This window comes from Strix uralensis, chromosome 8 (assembly GCF_047716275.1).
Source record: "Strix uralensis isolate ZFMK-TIS-50842 chromosome 8, bStrUra1, whole genome shotgun sequence".
Lineage (NCBI taxonomy): Eukaryota > Metazoa > Chordata > Aves > Strigiformes > Strigidae > Strix > Strix uralensis.
In genome coordinates this window covers 21,855,961-21,875,038 of record NC_133979.1, presented here as the reverse complement: position 1 = coordinate 21,875,038, position 19,078 = coordinate 21,855,961, and the positions used below count along the sequence as shown (strand labels likewise).

General features: G+C 35.2%; 1 protein-coding gene across 2 annotated transcripts in view; it reads left to right on the top strand.

The window, feature by feature from the left end:
- The window catches only part of CDC14A (cell division cycle 14A), a 66,721-nt gene that overhangs the window by 28,831 nt on the left and 18,812 nt on the right, over positions 1 to 19,078 (top strand). For both annotated transcript variants that reach the window (XM_074876625.1, XM_074876624.1), the window contains exons 6-10: positions 7,230 to 7,296; positions 9,485 to 9,547; positions 12,818 to 12,905; positions 15,964 to 16,194; positions 18,530 to 18,668. In XM_074876625.1, coding sequence (XP_074732726.1) covers positions 7,230 to 7,296; positions 9,485 to 9,547; positions 12,818 to 12,905; positions 15,964 to 16,194; positions 18,530 to 18,668 — 588 coding nt within the window. The remainder of the gene's footprint in view (positions 1 to 7,229; positions 7,297 to 9,484; positions 9,548 to 12,817; positions 12,906 to 15,963; positions 16,195 to 18,529; positions 18,669 to 19,078) is intronic.

The following is a 19,078-nucleotide window of genomic DNA, read 5'->3' as shown; positions in this document are numbered from 1 at the left end:
TTAAACTTAGTTTATTCAAAACTTGCTTAAAAAGCAAAACTCTTAGTAGTGAAGGATGTATGTTACCTGAGAATGGTTGTATCTTGTTCACCAATTAAAGAAATTTACTGTTTGGAATTATGGTAAATTGCTATGTCTCTAGGTTCCTTTCTTCACCACCAAAGTCAAGATTAAGATCTGTAGGAAAGACGTTCTGACAAAGTGAAGAACCTTAGTTGTTAGGTCCCAAAACTGTAAGACAGAAAACTTGGGAGGAATAGTGGTTTTGCAGAACAGTCTCATATGACCCTATTTGCTCAAACCAAAGCCTATACAGACCTTCGCCTTGCAACCAATTCCTTATAATAACAATGATGATAATAGTAGTGATAATAATAAAAAAATGCTGTTTCTGCTTGACTGGTAGGGAGTAGTGAAAGTAATTGGCTCTGTGATTTCTTGTGGGGCTGATAAAAACCACAGTAACAAATTTAATGATATGAAACTATTTCATTTTAAGTGTTAAATAATTATTCAAAGCAAATCCTTGTAGTTTGAATTCATAAAATTCTATTCTGAAATAGAACAGTTAGCTACTCTGAGATCAGCAAAGCAGGGGTCAAGAAATACAAGAAACAACAAGACTTTCTGAAGATGACTTTGTATTATATACAAAGAGCATTTCATGTTTCCCAGGGGAGAGAATACTAACTGAAAACATTGAAGAAGGCAATGTCCAGCAAAGGGACTACTCAGTTTTTGCAGTCTGGATTGTCAAAATGATTACAAAAGTAATAATCACTTCATTCCGTTGGTCAGCTTCAGGAGAAAAGGGCAATAAATGTATAGAATAGGCAGTCTTCTGACATGTAACTCCTCTGCAGTCTTTGTCCATGTGTTTCAAACCCTGGGTTGCTGGGAGAAAAATGATTAGCTAAAACAAAAGCTTTTATGGGAGGTTGTGGGATTTTTGTGGTGGGTTTCCTGTGGTGTGGATGTGTTTTGGTATGCTTTGGGATTTTTTTTCTTTTTTTTTTTTTTTTAAACGCAAAACTTTAGCTATTTTAGAGGATGGGAGGGAGTCAATCTTCTTGAGGAGAGCCTTGCTGTTCCTAGAAGGAATATAGTGTTATGAGCTAGAAGAGTTAGTCTTATTTTGCTAGAAGAATTAAACATCTTGATTTCTTGAGCATTCTTTCTTATATGACATGGGGCTGGAAATCACTTAAGTTTCTTTTGGAGCTGCTTTGGACTATGTCAGGTCTTGGCACTGGATTAGAGCCTAAGCACGTTCTGTTATCAGTGGTATAGTTTGTCCTGCTTGGAGAGAAGGCTGTGTAATCTAGCTGCATGGGAGGTAAGACAAAGAGAAGTGAGGAAATAAACTGAAGGATTCTGACAAGGTAGGAATGTAAGAAATGGGGAGTCTGATAGGGAGGGGATATTTGGGAGCTGAATTCATAGGAAGAGGCTGGAATAGATACATAAGGAATTTAAGAATTACTGGGGCTGAGAGAAGGGCAAGTAGATCTGATGAGGGCCTGCAGTGAGACAATCTAGATTAGCTGGGAATGGGGAAGAAATAATTTATTCCTCCTTCCCTGGTTTTCCAAGGCCTTTGAGATTATTTTCTCTTCCTGTCCATTCTAAGACATTTGAGACATCTCTGGTGCAAAATATAGCATGATACAGAGGCTCAAGCAAATGAATCTGTGCTGGAATCAGTAGCACTGCCTTAGGTAGTATATCTGCTTGGCATCAGGCTATACTGTGAAAAAACAAGTTGGTGCTATAAGAAAGTTTGCACTCCTTCCTCATCTTTAGTGTCTTGAAAAGGACTAAAATGACTCTTATGTACAATGAAAAACATAACCCAAATGTCTTACCTCTTCTCTCCTGTTCTAAGGTCTAGGAAGGAAATAATTTGAGGTATTAATCATTGGTGTTCAGTACTTATTGACTTGAATTTATTCTTGGAGCCTGGAACTTAGATATTATATAACTTCTGTAGTATAGGTCATCCCTGAATAGTTTCAAGTGCAGGAGTTTATCAGTGAGCAGTGATCAGTCAGATGTTACAGGTAGACTATTTAACAAGTTCATTGATTTGATATCTGAAGTGTCTTCTATTTAGCAAAAAAAATAGACAACTTTCAATAGGTAGAAGCTGCAGGATTGTCAGATTCTTTATGAAGTACTGAGTTATGTTTACATGAAGTGATCACTGGGAAACTGATCTGCTTTCATCTAGCTCAGTGACCTCAAAAAGCCTTAATCGGCTTAGATCTTCAGCTGGTATTTCATTTAAAGACAGCTTCAGCAAATACTGTTCAGGGGTAGAAGGAAATCAGAATACCCCTCTTACAAGATGCATGGAAATTTTGGGGGTTTGTTTTTATAACAGAAAAACTAAAGAAAGCAGGAGGGTAAGGAACTACTGTCTTTGAGACACTTTAATTTTATTTTTGGCTGATTCCCTGTCAGTTGGTGATGCTCTAGTCTCTTGAAGATCTTGTACTGTGTCTTCTCACTTCCATTTAAGAAAATGGTGCTAACACCATTTTAAATGATCACAAATACCAGTTTCCTATTGTGAAACTAAGTTTTAGATCTTTACCTCAAACTACTGTGTATTGACTTTATATTAAAGAGAAGAAACATTTATTTTAGTATTATTGTGTTCAGTCTCTAGATATGACATGAATTTCAGAGCTAGATTTGTAGCTTTTGGGTTTTGTTTCTTTACTGGCAAGTGCTGGGGAAACAAGCTATTTTGTTATTGACAGTGTTTAGAGGTTTGGTGAAAGGGAAAGCATTATGCAGTATTGAGGTCAGTGACAGTAACTGTGAAATCGGATGTGGGATTTGCAGCTCTGTAATGCTGGCTCAAATTCATACTACATCTGTATCTCATAGAAATATTCACATTTTTTCTAATTTTGAAAGCAAATAGCGTACTATCAGGTAATAGTTGGTAAAACACTGTTTGAAAATCAAGGTGGTTATGCGCTTGGCCATGAAAGACTGGAAGAATACTCTAGTGAAATATGTGATCAGCAACAGAAATCAGAGCACCCACACTGTAAAACTGTGCAGGAGATGTCTGTGTGTGCCCTATTCTATTATTCTGATATGAAATGAGGTCTTCCTTTCTCTTCTATGCTTTTTTAAACACAGAGTTCTGAGTTGAACAAAAAGCATGGTTTCCACCAGTAAAAAAACACCTGAATGTTTTTGTATACACATAAGTAGTCCCAGTAAGTTAAAAATTACTACTGTCTTAAACATAAGCACATACATTAGTTTTCTGTAGGATAGGATGCTGACTGTGTACAGTGGACAGAGGAGATGAATAATTTTAAATAGGAAGCATGTCTGGAATTAATTTTAATTTCATCTAAAATTATGTTTCTTTGAGGTTAGTAAAGGTATCTTTTCTTTACAGTGCTCTTCCTCATAACTTAGTGCTTGCATTTGGTTTTACTGTGGTACAAAGTGTGGCCCATTCAGAATCTATTGCATTTTATACAAGGTAAAATTAGTATTTTTAATTATTGCTCTAAAACTCGTGAAATATATCTGTCATTAGTAGAAAGAAAATGCATGGTGGTGGATCTAGTGCTATATAGACTTCTCAAGTCAGTGAGGTATGAAAATAGCTGTATTTCTAACGGGATTTTTGTAAAGGTTAGTACTACTTCTGACAGCATCCAATATATTTATCCATGATCTGGAAATTTATACAAAATCAGTAGGAAGACAGCTTGACCCGAAGAACAATGAAATTGAACTAGCTGTTATGCATTAATCTTTAATTATTTAGTTTTCTCCAGTAAATGCATTCATTCAGGAGGATTCAGAAAATAAGATCAAATTTATTTTTTAAATATTTCCAAAGATGTTTAATGATTTGACATGACTTCTAACTGATTTCTCTGGGATAGAAAAAGAACTTGATAACGGTCTCAGCCTGGAGGAAGTCATCTGGGTGACTTGAGGGGGAGATTTGTTTTGGTTTTGCCTTTAACAAAGAGAAAATCAAAATAATTAGTGACTTAAAATACCTTATACAACTCCCTCTAAACAAAAAGGTTTATTTGAAACATTCAGGAAATCTGGTCACAATAAACTAATAATCTTTGCCTTTTGAGTGTTTCAAGGTCTTTCTAGGCATGTAGTTGGGAGTAAGACTGGCATTTAGGATCTGATCTTTAGGATTCTGCAAAATGCTCTTTGACTAAACTCTAAAGGAATAGTAACACTTCTCTGGAATAATATGAAATCATCTATTTGATAGAAAGATTGACTATAAAAAATGTCACTTCATGAGCACAGTGTGACTTTGCTTCATAAATAAGCTACTTTTAAAAATATTGTTTTAATATTTAAAACAGCTCTGTAAAGTGCATTTTGTTGCTTGCTGTGTGTTCTGAAACCAGTAACTTGGGATTTATCTCTTAATACTGAGTCCACAAGCACTTGCCTTACCTGTAGTTCAGATATCACTCTACTATATCAATGGATCCAGCATGCAGAGTCCTCATGGATTATACATAAAACTTCTGCCAGATAAATTTCTTTGTTCTTATACCTAAAATTTAATGCTTGTAGATAGCTTAGCTTAAAATTCTGTAGCATAAAACAGTAAAGTTTCAGAAAGGGGGTTGCATCTGGAATTGATTCTAATGAGCCAGTTATACTTTTGAAAACTAGAAAAGAAAAAAATACATATATTCCTGCATTTACCTTGAAAAGGATTGGGAGTGCTAAAATAAAAATGTCTATGGCTTTAAGGAAAAAAAATTGCATAGATTTTGTTCCATTTTCTTGTTTTCCAAATTACGATAAAAGGAACTTTTATGATTTGCATGTGTTTTCTTACCAGAAGATACTTGAGGGGCAGAGGGAGAGAAAGAGAGAGATTATGGCAAGGTCTGAGATAATATGCTCAGTATTTGCCATGGTTCTTCAGACATCGTGCTTTCTCTCGAAGCATTAGGTAATATTAAGCCACCACTTCCAGGTGTTATTTCACTACCATGCTGTACTGTCATTCATATCTACTGTTTGTTTATGGTTTCATATGGTTACGCTATCGCATTCTGCCACAAAAGATAGATGGGTGTGCAAGTTTTTCAGATGTTAACTCAGTGTGTTGCATTTCTTTAAAAAAATGTTAGAATGCTGCTATTCTTTGACACTCTGGGAATTTGGAATTAGGTTTAAACAGCTTTTTATTTGTTCATTTCAAAACTTTGCCTGTTTGGAATTTTCCTAGCTTTCAGTCTTTCTATTATTTCACTGTGTGTGGATGACAAGTGATGAAAGCAGAGCTGCTTTCTTTAATGGTTAGGTGCACAGCAACAGAAATGAGACGTTTGAGGCATGGATGATGTAGGCAATAGATGTTAGTTGCCAGCATCCTTGTGTACTCCACTGGTAATAGCTGTCTGTGGGAACTGGAGCTAAGAATACTCTACACCTGTAATTGTGATAGGCTTATCTTGTACATCTAGGTCAAGTTCAATGTTGTCCTGCCCTCTCTCCTCTCCCTTCTCTCTCTTGCTCTCATAGCACTTCTTATTAATGGATTAGAGATTATGTGGCTTTTTTTTCCTTTTTTTTTTTTTTTTCTATGTACTGCAGTATCAGGTGCCTTATCGGTTGAAGTAGTTATGTACATATAAATAAAATAAAAATTATATTCTTGTCATAGCAAAATAACATGTAATATAGAACACATCTGCTACAATCATATCTTCCATTCATATTTCTCTATAAATACTTGATTTTTTGGTTTGCATTTTGTGTTTTAGGTTTTGTTTTTTCTGTCAGGCCCTTCAGAAAACTGTTACAGCTTTTAAAGATTTTCTGCTATGTACGTCTTCCCATTGGAGCCTCAAGATTTTTTGCTCAGAAGACCTTTTTGTTTGCTAAAATGATTTTGTGCTTAAATGATCTGTTACTCAACTTTTCCCTGTCAAAAATATATTGTCTGTAAAGTTTATATTTTACATCTTTGGTATGTTCTGCTTATCTAATGTAATGAAAATACTTTATGAAAAAAATATTTGTTGCATTTGGATATTGAATTTCACATTGTAAAAATTGTGGCTAAGTATTTTTTAATAATCTAATAACTTGAAAGCTTTTCTAGAGTAGCCTGCCTGCAATATGACACTACCAGAATTGTAGCTTTTAATTTTCTTAAATACTTTTCTATGAACACTGCTTGCTCAAAACTGCTGTACTTATTCTCCTCTTAAAGAATGGGTGGGAATATTCTATTCTTAAAGTACTTGGGATTGAAGGACCATATCAATACAGAAAATTTCATACTACTTATAGCAATTAGACTATCAAAAAAGGAAACTTTTCAATGAAAGATTGAAATTTTGGATCAATTATAGATTAAAGATGTATCTGGTTGAAACCTAAAATTTTGTTATTCTGATAAATTGCAGTTCTTAGCCCTCTGGATAAAATAGCTTAGAGCAAAAATATAACAGATTTCTTTAATGAGTGATTAGGAAATAATCTGCCCAGGCAGGATTTTGTTAAAATGCAAACTGGTCTGAAACACACTTTGAAAAGTACTTTTTCTTTTTTCTACAATGCATTTGTTGCTGTTACTTTTTTGGTGGTGTTGTTTGCTTTTATGTTGGTGTCTCTTATCACTTGAATATGTTTTGCTTTGGGGTATCCTGTCATCTTTTAAAGAGAAATTTTCATAGTGGCAGAACTGAAGTTAAATAATTTTAAATTTAATTATATCTGGATAATTTTTAATCACATCTGTAATCAGGCATCAAAATGAGAGCCTGTAAATGAAATCCAAACTAGTAGTCTATTTGCCTTTCCCTGTTAGACAGTGTAACTCAATTAAGACTTGAATAATGGTTAAAGCAAGTTTTGCTTTGTTTGCTACTATCATTACACAATTGAGAGAGGATGCAAAACTTCCTGTTCCAGGACAGCATAAATAATTTGGTAAAGAATATGTATTGAGCTGATGTAAAATATGCATTTAAAATTATTTGCAGTATCTAACTGCATTTGCACTGAGCTACATCTTTGGTAGGGCAGTGCTTTAGCATGAACAAGCTTCTAAAAAGATGTCTGCTTTGAACTTTAATTCAGAGTTCTCAGAGGGGATTGAATAACCTGAATATATTATGTCGTGTGTTGCCTTTCCATGAGTTCTTAACATAATTCTGTGTATATTAAATTAATTTGTATTAAATCTTTAGGGATGCTTCATTTGGGAACTGCACGTACAATCTTACAATCTTGGACTGTTTGCAGGGAGTAAATAAGGTAATAACACTTTTCCTTAGCAAAACATTTAAATTGACTTTTAAAACGTGAAGGAAAATACTGTAAAAATACAATAGAAAATCTGGTTTCAAAGCAGAATGTGTGTGAATGAGTAGTATGCTGTCGTGAAGCCTAAGTTACTGAGGACTGTGTTTGAGTAGTGACAATGGAAGAATGTTACACTTTTACCTGGCTGGCCTGGGCTTTGACAGCTTTCTGAACTTCACCTTCCGAATTGGAATGTGCAAACACACCAGGCCTGGCTGGGGGCAGTTCTTAACAGTTCAAGGCAGTGCGCTAGATCTGCTAATAGATCATTTATAACCATTGGTAAAAGGCAATAACATAGGTTGATAAAGTCAAGTGAGACAGACACCTAGGTATACTGTGATTTAATCTGAGCAGTTTTTGCATGTACTTGGCCCCAACTTTCCCCCAAAACACTTGGTTCAGTGTTTGAACTAATCTTTTCTGAATTGTTTAAGAAGAATGAAAACTACTGTATCTTACTAGTGTTTTGATGTGTCACTTTCAACGGTCCAGCGGAATATTAGGCTCCAATATTGCTTTTTAAAAAATGTTACATCACATCTCAGTCGACAGCCTTGTGTTATAGTATATACTTCATACTGTAAGCAAAGATGAAATTTCGTTCATCACTTCCCAGTGATCTTGGTGAAAGGAGCAGTCTATATGAACAGTTCTGTACAGACACTTTATGGACTATTTGTAATTCTTAAAAGTATGGCAAAACAAGTGTTTCTTAAACATTTTAAAAAGAGAGATCAAGCTTAATATTTTTAGTTCTGTGGGGGTGGGAAAGGAGCTGTCAGTTAACAGCAAGACTCTAATTTGTGTGGCATTTTACGGATCCTGAAGCTCTGTGAAGCAGTCAGTGCAGTCACTGTAATTTATCTGCAACAAACACGTCAAAAGGACTTTGAGACTCAGTCTTTCCTCCTTTGTTCCCATAAAATTTATTGTTAATTTTTTATTCAGTTCATCTACAGAGGTAAAAACACTTTGAGCAGAAACCGAATGCCTTAATCTAAAGTAAAATCTTAGTCCCCCTGGGTAAATTTGGTGTTTGTGTGCACATATATCATATACATGTAATTCAGGGAGCATACAAATTCTGGAGTGCAGCCAGTCAACCATGGTTAACTTAAATACATTTTTCAAAATCAGCTGTTCAGACAAACCTCTCAGTATCTTAGGTTTCATCACAGGTCCAATCATTGAGCCTATGTGGTCTATAACAAAGCTATTTTTGTTTTGTCTTTAAAAAGGTGCTCTATATGTAGCAAATAATGGCAGACTGATGATTATTGTTTTTTGAATCATAGATATGTGGTGTGTTTTTTATCACACCTTAATCGTAGAATGTTGTGTAATATCTATACTTCCCAGAATGCAGCAGATTCAGTATAAATATATGCTGAAGAACTCTTCCACCTATTCCTTGGGGAATTTGGGCTATGAATTACTTATTCATGGAATTGTTTTTAATATGGTATTATACACAAATCTTTAGTACAAAATTGGCATATTTAATAATAGTACAGTAATCACATACAAAACTTGACTTCTTTCAGTGCTGTAATAAATACTGTCTAATGTAGTCTAGTGAACTTCATTCTATCAGTGAAATGTGTATTAAAGCAAATCATAAAATACAAGTTATACACAGTACTGTATTCTGTATATGCCATTTTGCCTGGGTATTATGGTGATAAAATCAGACTATCATATTAAGTATAGAAAAATCAATAAACTCTTAATGTTCTGTCCAACTGCATGAAAACGTATTCATCATAGAAATCATTGAATGAATGTATGACAAAAAGGGAATTGGTTTTTAATTTGTCATCTGCCTTACAGAAAAAAACATACATAATGGGGTGGGGAGAATCAATTTAATGATTTAAGTGATATGCAACAACCTTATGTCTCATTGTAATGTCTTTGAAGAAGAAATAATGAGCCTGACATGCTTTAATGACATTGTTGGAGTTTTTGTTGTCTGTGTTGTTAATCTGTGTAAAATGTAATGTTGTCTTAACACAGAGGCTTCAATCAGCCAAAAGCACAAACATTTAGTGATTTAGTTTCGATTCTCAAAACCAGTATTATAAAATGAGATTATATATCATATTTCAGTATAAACTGACACCTTGTTACCTTTTAGGCTTTGCAGCATGGATTTTTTGACTTTAAGACATTTGATGTGGATGAATATGAACACTATGAGGTTTGTACATTTAATAATGAGTTGAAGTGTTTGGTTTACCTAAAATAAGTTTGAAGATACAGTAACCCACAACTTAAAACATACTGGAAACACATTTTAATTCAAGTAAAACCCAGTGTTCATATGTCAGGTATGTACATCCAAACATGTATGCTGTATGGGAAAAACATGCAGGATGAATATCTTTGCAATTTCAGTGCGTCACATAATCAGTCTACTGCTTTCTCACAGCCTTTCTGGCTTCTGGGACCTCTTTCATGCTTTCCCAACCTTCTGCCAGGATACGATCCAAGGTCTCTCAGCTGACCCATGGAATCTGTGTTTTCTTTCAACACTCATTGAGCTGCTTCGTGAGATGCTGTTTTTCCCAAATATGTGATAAATTTTTTATGGCCCCATAGATTAAGCACATCTTGAGCTTTTTTATTAAGGATGCATTATATGGGGATTCCAGTAATGAGAATACATCCAAAATATTTCCCTAATGAAGTCCTAGAAAGCTGACAGATGTCATTCATTGTTCTGCCAGCCTTCTTACAATTTAAGAATAGATACTCTGAATGGCTCTAGATGCTTCTAGGGCTTTGTTCTGTAACATACATGCCTTTATCTGCTAGTAGTAGACAGTTATATCAAGCTATATTGCTGCAGAGACCCTTTAAAATATGCCCATGCTGCACCTGTGAAGTGAGCTGTGTACAGAGGAAATCGCAGGCACAGAAGGTGTATATACATCTGATCCAGAATAGTTGCATGATCTTTGCCTACCATTTCCCACACTCAAAGGAGGGGAAAGGGTTTTTACTGAAGTCAGCGACAATCGTGTAGTTGTATTGGACCTTGTCTTTGGAACTCCCTGAAGTTCCTGCATTTGCATTAGTTAAGGAGAAAGATATTTAAATTGGAGGTGTTCTAAGCATTTGAATATATATTAAACTATCTTTTTAGAGTTATGTTACTTTCTTGTAGCCAGTATTCTTCCCCCCAGCCCCTCCATTGCAATTTTCAGAAAACTTTTCAGAAATAATGAGAATAAATTTGCTTAGTCTGAAAACATCCATTTAAAAATTTATTATCTTAAGTTGAATATTTCTAATATCAAACAAGTTTTAGGGATAATTGCTTTTCTTAAATCTCTAACATTTGATAAATAACTATTTTGCTTTACAAGCAAGAAGATATGGGTGACTCAGTACATATCTGAAATCCAGCTATAGGAAATGCTTCATAAATTGTCAAGAAAGAAGGCGAGGTCAGGAGAGGAATAAATAGTAGAAAAACTTAATTTACAACACAATCTATATAGTAGATGTTGGCTGCAATAGGCATAATATAACATATAGCTATTCACAAAAATTAAAAGCATTTGTAGAAAGATTTCTGTATACTGTAATGTTCCATAATGATTAGATTGAGAAATTGGTATAACATTTTTGAATTACCAAAATTAAATGAACAGTGACTAAAATTTCAAGTATGAAATTGCTGCTTTTTTGCTTACTCTATGTGCAAAAGGAAAATGTTTGTTCTAAAAAGAAATGATGGTTGGGAATTCTTAGGATTCTGTATATATAGTAGGCATTAATCTGCCTGGAAAAGTATTAAAATAATTGACTAAAGCTATCCCATTATCTTGTTTAACGCATAACTTTATTTTAGTTTGTGAAAAGTATGTATGTGTGAATGATGTTTAAAGTATGCTACCCACTGTCTGAGTTTAAAAAGCAGGAACTTGGAATCATCTTTAATTTTTTGTCCATTTTTTGGTATGTCATCTATTATTTTACACATTGTGGTCAGCTTTGTATGTTTAGATATGTTCTGTGCTATATTTCTAAAACTTTAAATGTTCCAGGTTTTTGCTGTGTTAGGTCTTCAAATGTGTAATTATGTGGAGAAAAGTTGCATAAGACTTAAAGGGAGCAGGCTAAAGGAAATTCTATTTCACATTTATAGTTCTTTCACCTTACTACATTATCAAGGCAGCTAATTCCCCTTTTGTTGGAATAGATTTAAAATACTCGAGTTCTCTTTTTTTTTTTAATACTAATGTTGTTTGCATGTAGTGTTGAGTATATATATATACACATATATATACATATCTGTAGTTCAGGTTGATTAAAATTTAAATTATTCACAATAACTCATGTAACTATAAAGAACTACTTAATTCACAAATAAAACTGGTAATACAAATACAAAAATACTTTTAACTTATTGAACAGAACTTATTCCTTAAAGGGGATGGAGGTGCTACAGTGTTGAGATTGCAGTCTGTGATACAAATCTGGGGGGGCGAGGAGTCCTAACTTGGCAGTAAGATCGGTTCACTAGTCCTTATGCAACCTTGTTAACTTCCAGGAGTTTTCACTGGGTGAGGGCGTTTAGAGCAAGCCTAATGGGCTTAGCTAAGCAAACAGTTGGTGAATTGATTACAGTAATGTGTATTATCAGAACCTTTCACTCATTAGAATGTTTTGATGAGCTGAGAGCTAAAAACACAAGCTTCATAATGCGGTTGAACTGAGTGCCGTGTCCTCAAAAGTCATGCTGAGAATGACTGCATTGCCAAATGAGGAATGAGCACTCTTCAATTAAAAAAAACAACAGTTTTGAACTTTAGTTCTGTATTTCCAAAGAACCTTCAAATTTTGACAGTGACAGAATTTACCAAACTTTTTTTAAATTTTCATTTAAAAGTGAGCAAGAAATGTGTAATGTCACAGTTTATTATTTACCCTTTTAATTTGATTTATTCTTTGCTTCTATGATTACTGGCTCATCAGAGATTATGACAATATGTAAATTTCAGTTCCTACAGGGAAAGGATAATTGTTTTTGAAAGATAATTGATTTTTAATTTGTTTTCTGTGAATTGAGTTATTTATCCAGTGCCTTACAGGGAAGCATTTTTCCATATTCTTTGATGAAAATGTACAAGAATATTGGTGCTTGTTAGTATTGTTATAAGTAGGTGTATTAAAATGCTGAACCCTCTAAAGAAGAAATATCTTCTGTATGATCTTTCTTCTCTTATTGGAAAACTTCAGCAAAATTTTTTGCGTTTCATTTTATTAAAAGTTTTCAGAGAAGTGGCTTATGGTTAGTTAGTTTGTCCCATGTAGGTGAGCCAGCTAATTACATTTGAAGTGGTTTTTTTAATGCAGCAAGAACATAGTAAAAAGTAAAATAAAATCTTGAGTAATTTTTTAAAATTTGTGCGTACAGATATTAAAAAGCTTTTCTCTTTCTCATCTGGAATTTTTATAGCGAGTGGAAAATGGTGACTTCAACTGGATTATTCCAGGAAAATTTTTGGCATTTAGTGGACCACACCCAAAAAGCAAACTTGAAAATGGTATGGTATATATTTTAATGCTATTCTACGATCTTATTTTCTCCAGCATGTTAAACACTCACAGCAAATGAGCAGAAGATAATAGAGATTTATAGATTAATTTTCATCTTCAGAAATAATCATACAGTGAACATTTTATATATGATCATAGAACTTAATTCTAAAGGTTTTGGAATTCTTTGCTACAAGAATTCCAATTCTTCTAACAGTCAGTGACTTTCATTCAGTGACAAAGTGCCTAAGAAATTCAGATCCCTTACTTTCTCCTGGAACCTGACACCTGATACGAGAAATATTCAGAATTAAAGGTGAGTTGCATAAAGCAAAGGAGACTGTATTAAGAGTTTTGTAACAAAGGCCAGGAAGGACTTTAAAAAGAAGCTTGCCTTTTCTCCTGAAGATTCTTGGGATAATGGGAAGAACCTATGTGATTCTAATGGACTAAAAGAGAGAAACTAGACTGACGAGTGAAAGTAGAGATTTGGTCCAGCTAAAAGGAAAATTGGTCATTTAAAAACTACAATCAGATTTTTGCTGAATTTCACCTTGTTCTTTGTTCCATGTCACTTTGTTTATGTGAGCATGTTTTCTGAATATCTACTTTTTTTTTTCCTCCCAGTTCTGCTCTCTCATGTTTCCTTGATGACTAGAATGCTGCTAATAACATAGTGTCCACTGAAGATTTAACAAAATGCAGGGAGAAAATATTTAAGTTGGTTTGGGTTTCTTGCCTATTCACTGTTACAGTCCCTTCTTGCAGAATTTTTTCAAAAATCGCCTAAATTGTTCCATGGAATTTGGAAAACCTGTTTTATTTTTAACATGTATATAAGTGAAAATTACTAAATTAACACTAATGCTTAAAATCCAGTTATGAGGCTACAAATAAGCCTCACCTAGGTGAGTGTAAGTACACATTAAAAAGCTACATTTTTCTCATTATGTTGTGACTCTGATTGCATTTACTAATTCATATATGACTTCTGGAAATGACCTGTGTTTTGTGAGGAAGCTTTTGGACTTCATTTGAACAGGAATAAAAATTCTAGAGATAAACCAGTGAATTTAGTCAATGACAGGCCTTCTGATTTTTGTGGTAGCCATGTTGTTCCTGTGTTTTCTTTCTAAGGCTTAATTGTTAATGGAAAAGAATAAACTACATTTTACCTACATACATCCCATAGACACATGTGCATGTGCACACACTCCCTCACACCCTTGTCAACATAGAACATCTATTTGGTGAAAGTGTCATAAATAGTTGTGCTGTGGTTGGTCTTTGACCTTTCTACCTGCACCCCTGTCTTTGTCCTGTCTCAACTGAATCAAGGCACTAAAGCTTTTTTACTATACAGTGGAGCCAAGAATGTTTCTGGTACTGCAGTTTGTCCTTTGACTGTTCCTCTTGTCCTTGATCACCAGTCTGTTTTCCTCAAAAACACAGTGTTTCCTCTTAAAGCATGTTCTTATTCTTTGATCTACAGCTTGACTATAGATAAACAGCTATTCTGAAATGCTGAATTCATATATAGAATTATAGAATGGTTTGAGTTGGGAGGGACCTTAAAGATCATCTAGTTCCAACCCCCTGCCACAGGCAGGGACACCTTCCACTAGACCACATTGCTCAAAGCCCCGTCCAACCTGGCCTTGAACACTCGCAGGGAGGGGGCAGCCACAGCTTCTCTGGGCAACCTGTTCCAGTGCCTCACCACCCTCACAGGAAAGAATTTCTTCCTCATATCTAATCTATATCTCCCCTCTTTCAGTTTAAAGCTGTTACCCCTTGTCCTGTCACTACACTCCCTGATAAAGACTCCCTCCCCCTCTTTCCTGTAGCCCCCTTTAAGTACTGGAAGGCTGCTATAAGGTCTCTCTGAAGTCTTCTCCAGGCTGAGCAACCTAGACTCCCTCAGCTTTTCCTCAGAGAGGAGGTGCTCCAGCCCCCTGATCATCTTCATGGCCTCCTCTGGACTTGTTCCAATAGATCTATGTCCTTCTGATGTTGGAGGCCCCAGAGCTGGACACAGGACTCCAGGTGGGGTCTCACGAGAGCGGAGCAGAGGGAGAGAATCCCCTCCCTCGACCTGCTGGCCACACTTCTCTTGATGCAGCCAAGGGTACAGTTGGCTTTCTGGGCTGTGAGTGCACATTGCTGGCTCATAGTCAGTTTTCCATCCACTACTACTACAAAGTCCTTCACCACAAGGCTGCTCTCATTCCACTCATCTTGTATTTGTGCTTGGGATTGCCCTGACCCATGTGCAGGACCTTGCACTTGGCCTTGTTGAACTTTATGAGGTTTGCCCGGGCCCACCTCTCTAGTCTGTCCAGGTCCCTCTGGGTGCCATCCCTTCAGTGTGTCAACCGCACCACACAGCTTGGTGTTCTCACGAACTTGCTGAGGGTGCACTCAGTTCCACTGTCTGTGTCACCAACAAAGATATTAAACATCACTGGCCCCAACACTGACCCCTGAGGAACGCCACTTGTCACTGCTCTCCACTGGGACATTGAGCCATTGACTGCAACTCTTTGAGTGCGACCGTCCAGCCAGTTCTTTGTCCACCAAGTGGTTCATCCATCAAATCCATGACTCCAGTTTAGAGCAAGGATGTCGTGTGGGACAGTGTCAAATGCTTTGCACGAGTCCAGGTAGATGACATCAGTTGCTCTTCTCTTCTCCACCAGCACTGTAACCCCGTCGTAGAAGGCCACCAGATTCGCTAGGTGTGATTGGCCCTTGGTGAAGCCATATGTGCTTAGCTTTATGTATAAAACCTTACTTGTAGAGAGGAATGGGCTAAACAGAAGACAGGTCAGTGTTTCACATAGACCGTGTTTTAATTTTTTTTTTTCTGATCCTTTTTTAAATTATAGTGGTCTTTATGAGCATTTGGTGACAGTTTTTAATATCATTTAAATGCTTATTCTGAATAAAATATTAAAGCATTTTCAGTATTAGTACGTTTATCATTCAAAAAAGTTTTTGGGGGCAATTTTGATTAGTAGGACTTCATCTATGACATTAAATGATTGTTGCTTTATTTTTTTATAGGTTATCCTCTTCATGCACCTGAAGCCTACTTCCCCTATTTCAAGAAACATAATGTCACATCAATCATAAGACTAAACAAAAAAATTTATGAGGCAAAACGCTTTACTGATGCTGGTTTTGAGCATTATGACCTGTTCTTCATAGATGGAAGCACACCAAGCGACAGTATAGTTCAGAGGTTCCTGAACATCTGTGAAAATGCTGATGGTGCTATTGCTGTACATTGTAAAGGTATGTGCACTTATTTATTTCTCAAATTGAAGTTCAAAATAAGCATAAATCCATAGAGTTTATTCCAGAAATAAAGCATTTAAAAAAATAACACTTTCTGGTTTGAAAGTAATATTGTCTTATGATACTTGACTAAATATATGACAAATATTTGTTATTTTCATGTGCTTTTTAAGTTTTTTCACCCTACACTACTACTTACAGTAACTGACAATCTGTTGTTCATTGTTCTGTTTTTTTTTAATATCACTTGAAGGCATGAGTTTTATTCATGGAGATTTCTCTTTTGCATTATGCTTTCACTGCATTATGATAATTGGCTAGAAAATGCAAAAGACTGAAAGGTTTTCTTTGTGCTTTTGGACTGTTCTACATTTTTCTGTGGAGCATGACTTCCACATTTCAAGTTAATGTGAGTTATTGTGATTCCAGCATTTCAAACCAGCCTATTTCAGCAAATCAACCAGAAAATACACAAAACATGCTTAGTCAAGAACGATTAACAAAGGCTTTGAAGAGTTCAGCTTGATTTATGTTTAGAGTTGTGTAAGGACATTGTGGAGACAAATGTCTTGCTGCTCTGAAACAAGAATAGTGCTATTCATAATTTTTCCATGAACAATAAACATGCATATCAAAGATAAATAAGTTTACTTGCTAACAAGTTGTTATTGTGGCTAGAACCCAGAAATTCTGGCATTAATAAGCTGGACATCTGCTAATTGACTAAATGAGAGTATAAACAATTGGTTAGCAGGAGTACATCGTTATTCTCCGGGCTTAGTGGCTAAAGGAATACAGTATACTTTTCTAGTGACATAGATATGCACTTGCTAAATTGAAGTATTTTTGGTCTTTCATCTGACCATTTAATAAGGAAATGAACAATCTCATTCTTTTTAGGTTTTTTACACCCTTCTAAATAAGTCTATGCAAAGTTAAATCAACAGTTAACTCGGAGTTAATGTATTGTCTGTATTTCGCTTGTACTCTTATTGCAGAAGTATTCCAAGCACAGCTCCCACACTAGAAGTTGCTTGTCCTAGAAGTTATGGAATGGTTTCATGCAAAGGGTTGCTATGGAAAGTTTGTGCATTAGCAGGAACTTAGAGAAAAGTACTGAAAACTTGGTGATATACACAGTTGCTAGATGTTACCTGCAATTTTCAGAGATTATTTTCTTATTCAGATGTATGTTTAGTATAGTACAGCTCTTGGTTATCTATTTGCATGTTGCATTCCTTTTGCATTTAAAACAAAACAAAAACACTCAAGCCCAAAACTCACTCTCTAACAATACCTCCCCTTTTTAAATGATTCTTCAGAGCTAGTCTTCCAATATGCAGTTATAGAATCTCACTATTTGTGAACTTTTACCTTCATCCTTTTACCTGAATCATCTTAACTTTCCAAAAAGTCACAGCAAAATTTAGTTATTAGTTAAATGTAAAGAGCTTGTACTTTTGTGTAGAATTGTCAGCAAGGATGTCTGGCAGCTTAGAGAGTTTGCATTTAGATCGTTGTTGGTACATAAACAATAGCTGGCCATCATGAGACTGTAAATCGCAAATACAATATTTGTGGGAAAATAAGGTTTAAATGGGGAGACACTTTACTAGTAGATAAGACATGGGGCTAGAAAGAGATTGATTCTTACTCTATAGCTAGAAATTTGTCTGATAGTAAAAGCTGATTTTTTTTTGTCTCCATTCTCCCCTTAAAACCAGGATTAGTTTGTGATTTGGAGGACGATGGGTTAAATTATTTTAAGCTATTGATATATAAAATCATATGCTGGTCAACATTCATTGCTGTTTATACAGATAGCAGTGAATAGTTTTATAGGTTGGTTTTACAACAAAACTGAGTCAAAAAGAAAAAGCCACTGGCTGAGAAGACACATGTTTGCATGTATTTGAACCTTGGTTTGTAAAGTATGTATCTTGGCCTCAAAGGTACTTTGATTTTGTTTTTTACTGGTTTTATAAATATGAAGCTTGTATCCAGCTTGGTCGCAGCTTTTTCTAAAATATCAGCCTTTTTTAAAAAAAAATAAAAGTTTGAAGTAGAATTGTACAAGTACCAAGAGTGATCACTGTTGCATGTGTTCTTAAATGCTGTTAACTTTTTCTAAGTATGATATATTTGTTCTTATATCTACAGCATTGAAATCCAATTATATGATAAATGGGATACTGAATCAGAAATTATTTCTTCAAATATTAAGGCGGTGAATAATATTGCAAAGATGTCTTCTCATATGCCATACTTTAATTTGATAACTATGAAATGCTCATGTCTTTGTATGTGGATGTTGATATTTGTGTTTCTGTAGCTGGCCTGGGGAGAACAGGAACACTGATTGCCTGTTACATAATTAAACACTACAAGTTCACACATGCTGAAGCCATTGCTTGGATAAGAATATGTCGACCAGGCTCTATTATAGGACCCCAGCAACACTTCTTGGAAGAGTATGTATACCTTCTTTGCTACCAAGAATCAACTGCTTCTCTACATCCTTATCCATCTTGCACTATTTATAGGATCTACTTTCTGTCTACTGATGTCGTATATTACTGCCTGTTGCAATATATTTAAGGTTAGTTAATTTGGGATTGAAATGAAACTTACTCAGTAGCAGTTTTCTTCTCTAGAGTGCTATGCATTTTGTCACTTTAAGGAGCAGAGGGTCTCCAGAGTCTGCATGTTTGTGTTCTGGGGAATTTAGGAGTTAAATGTGTTGGAAGTGTAAAGTCCAGATGTGGACAAAAGATTAAATCAACAATAAGGATTTATTTAAACATGAACATAGAAAGGATAGACTTTTATATATAGCCATGCTGACACTTAAAATGAATCTTACAATAGTATAATTGATATG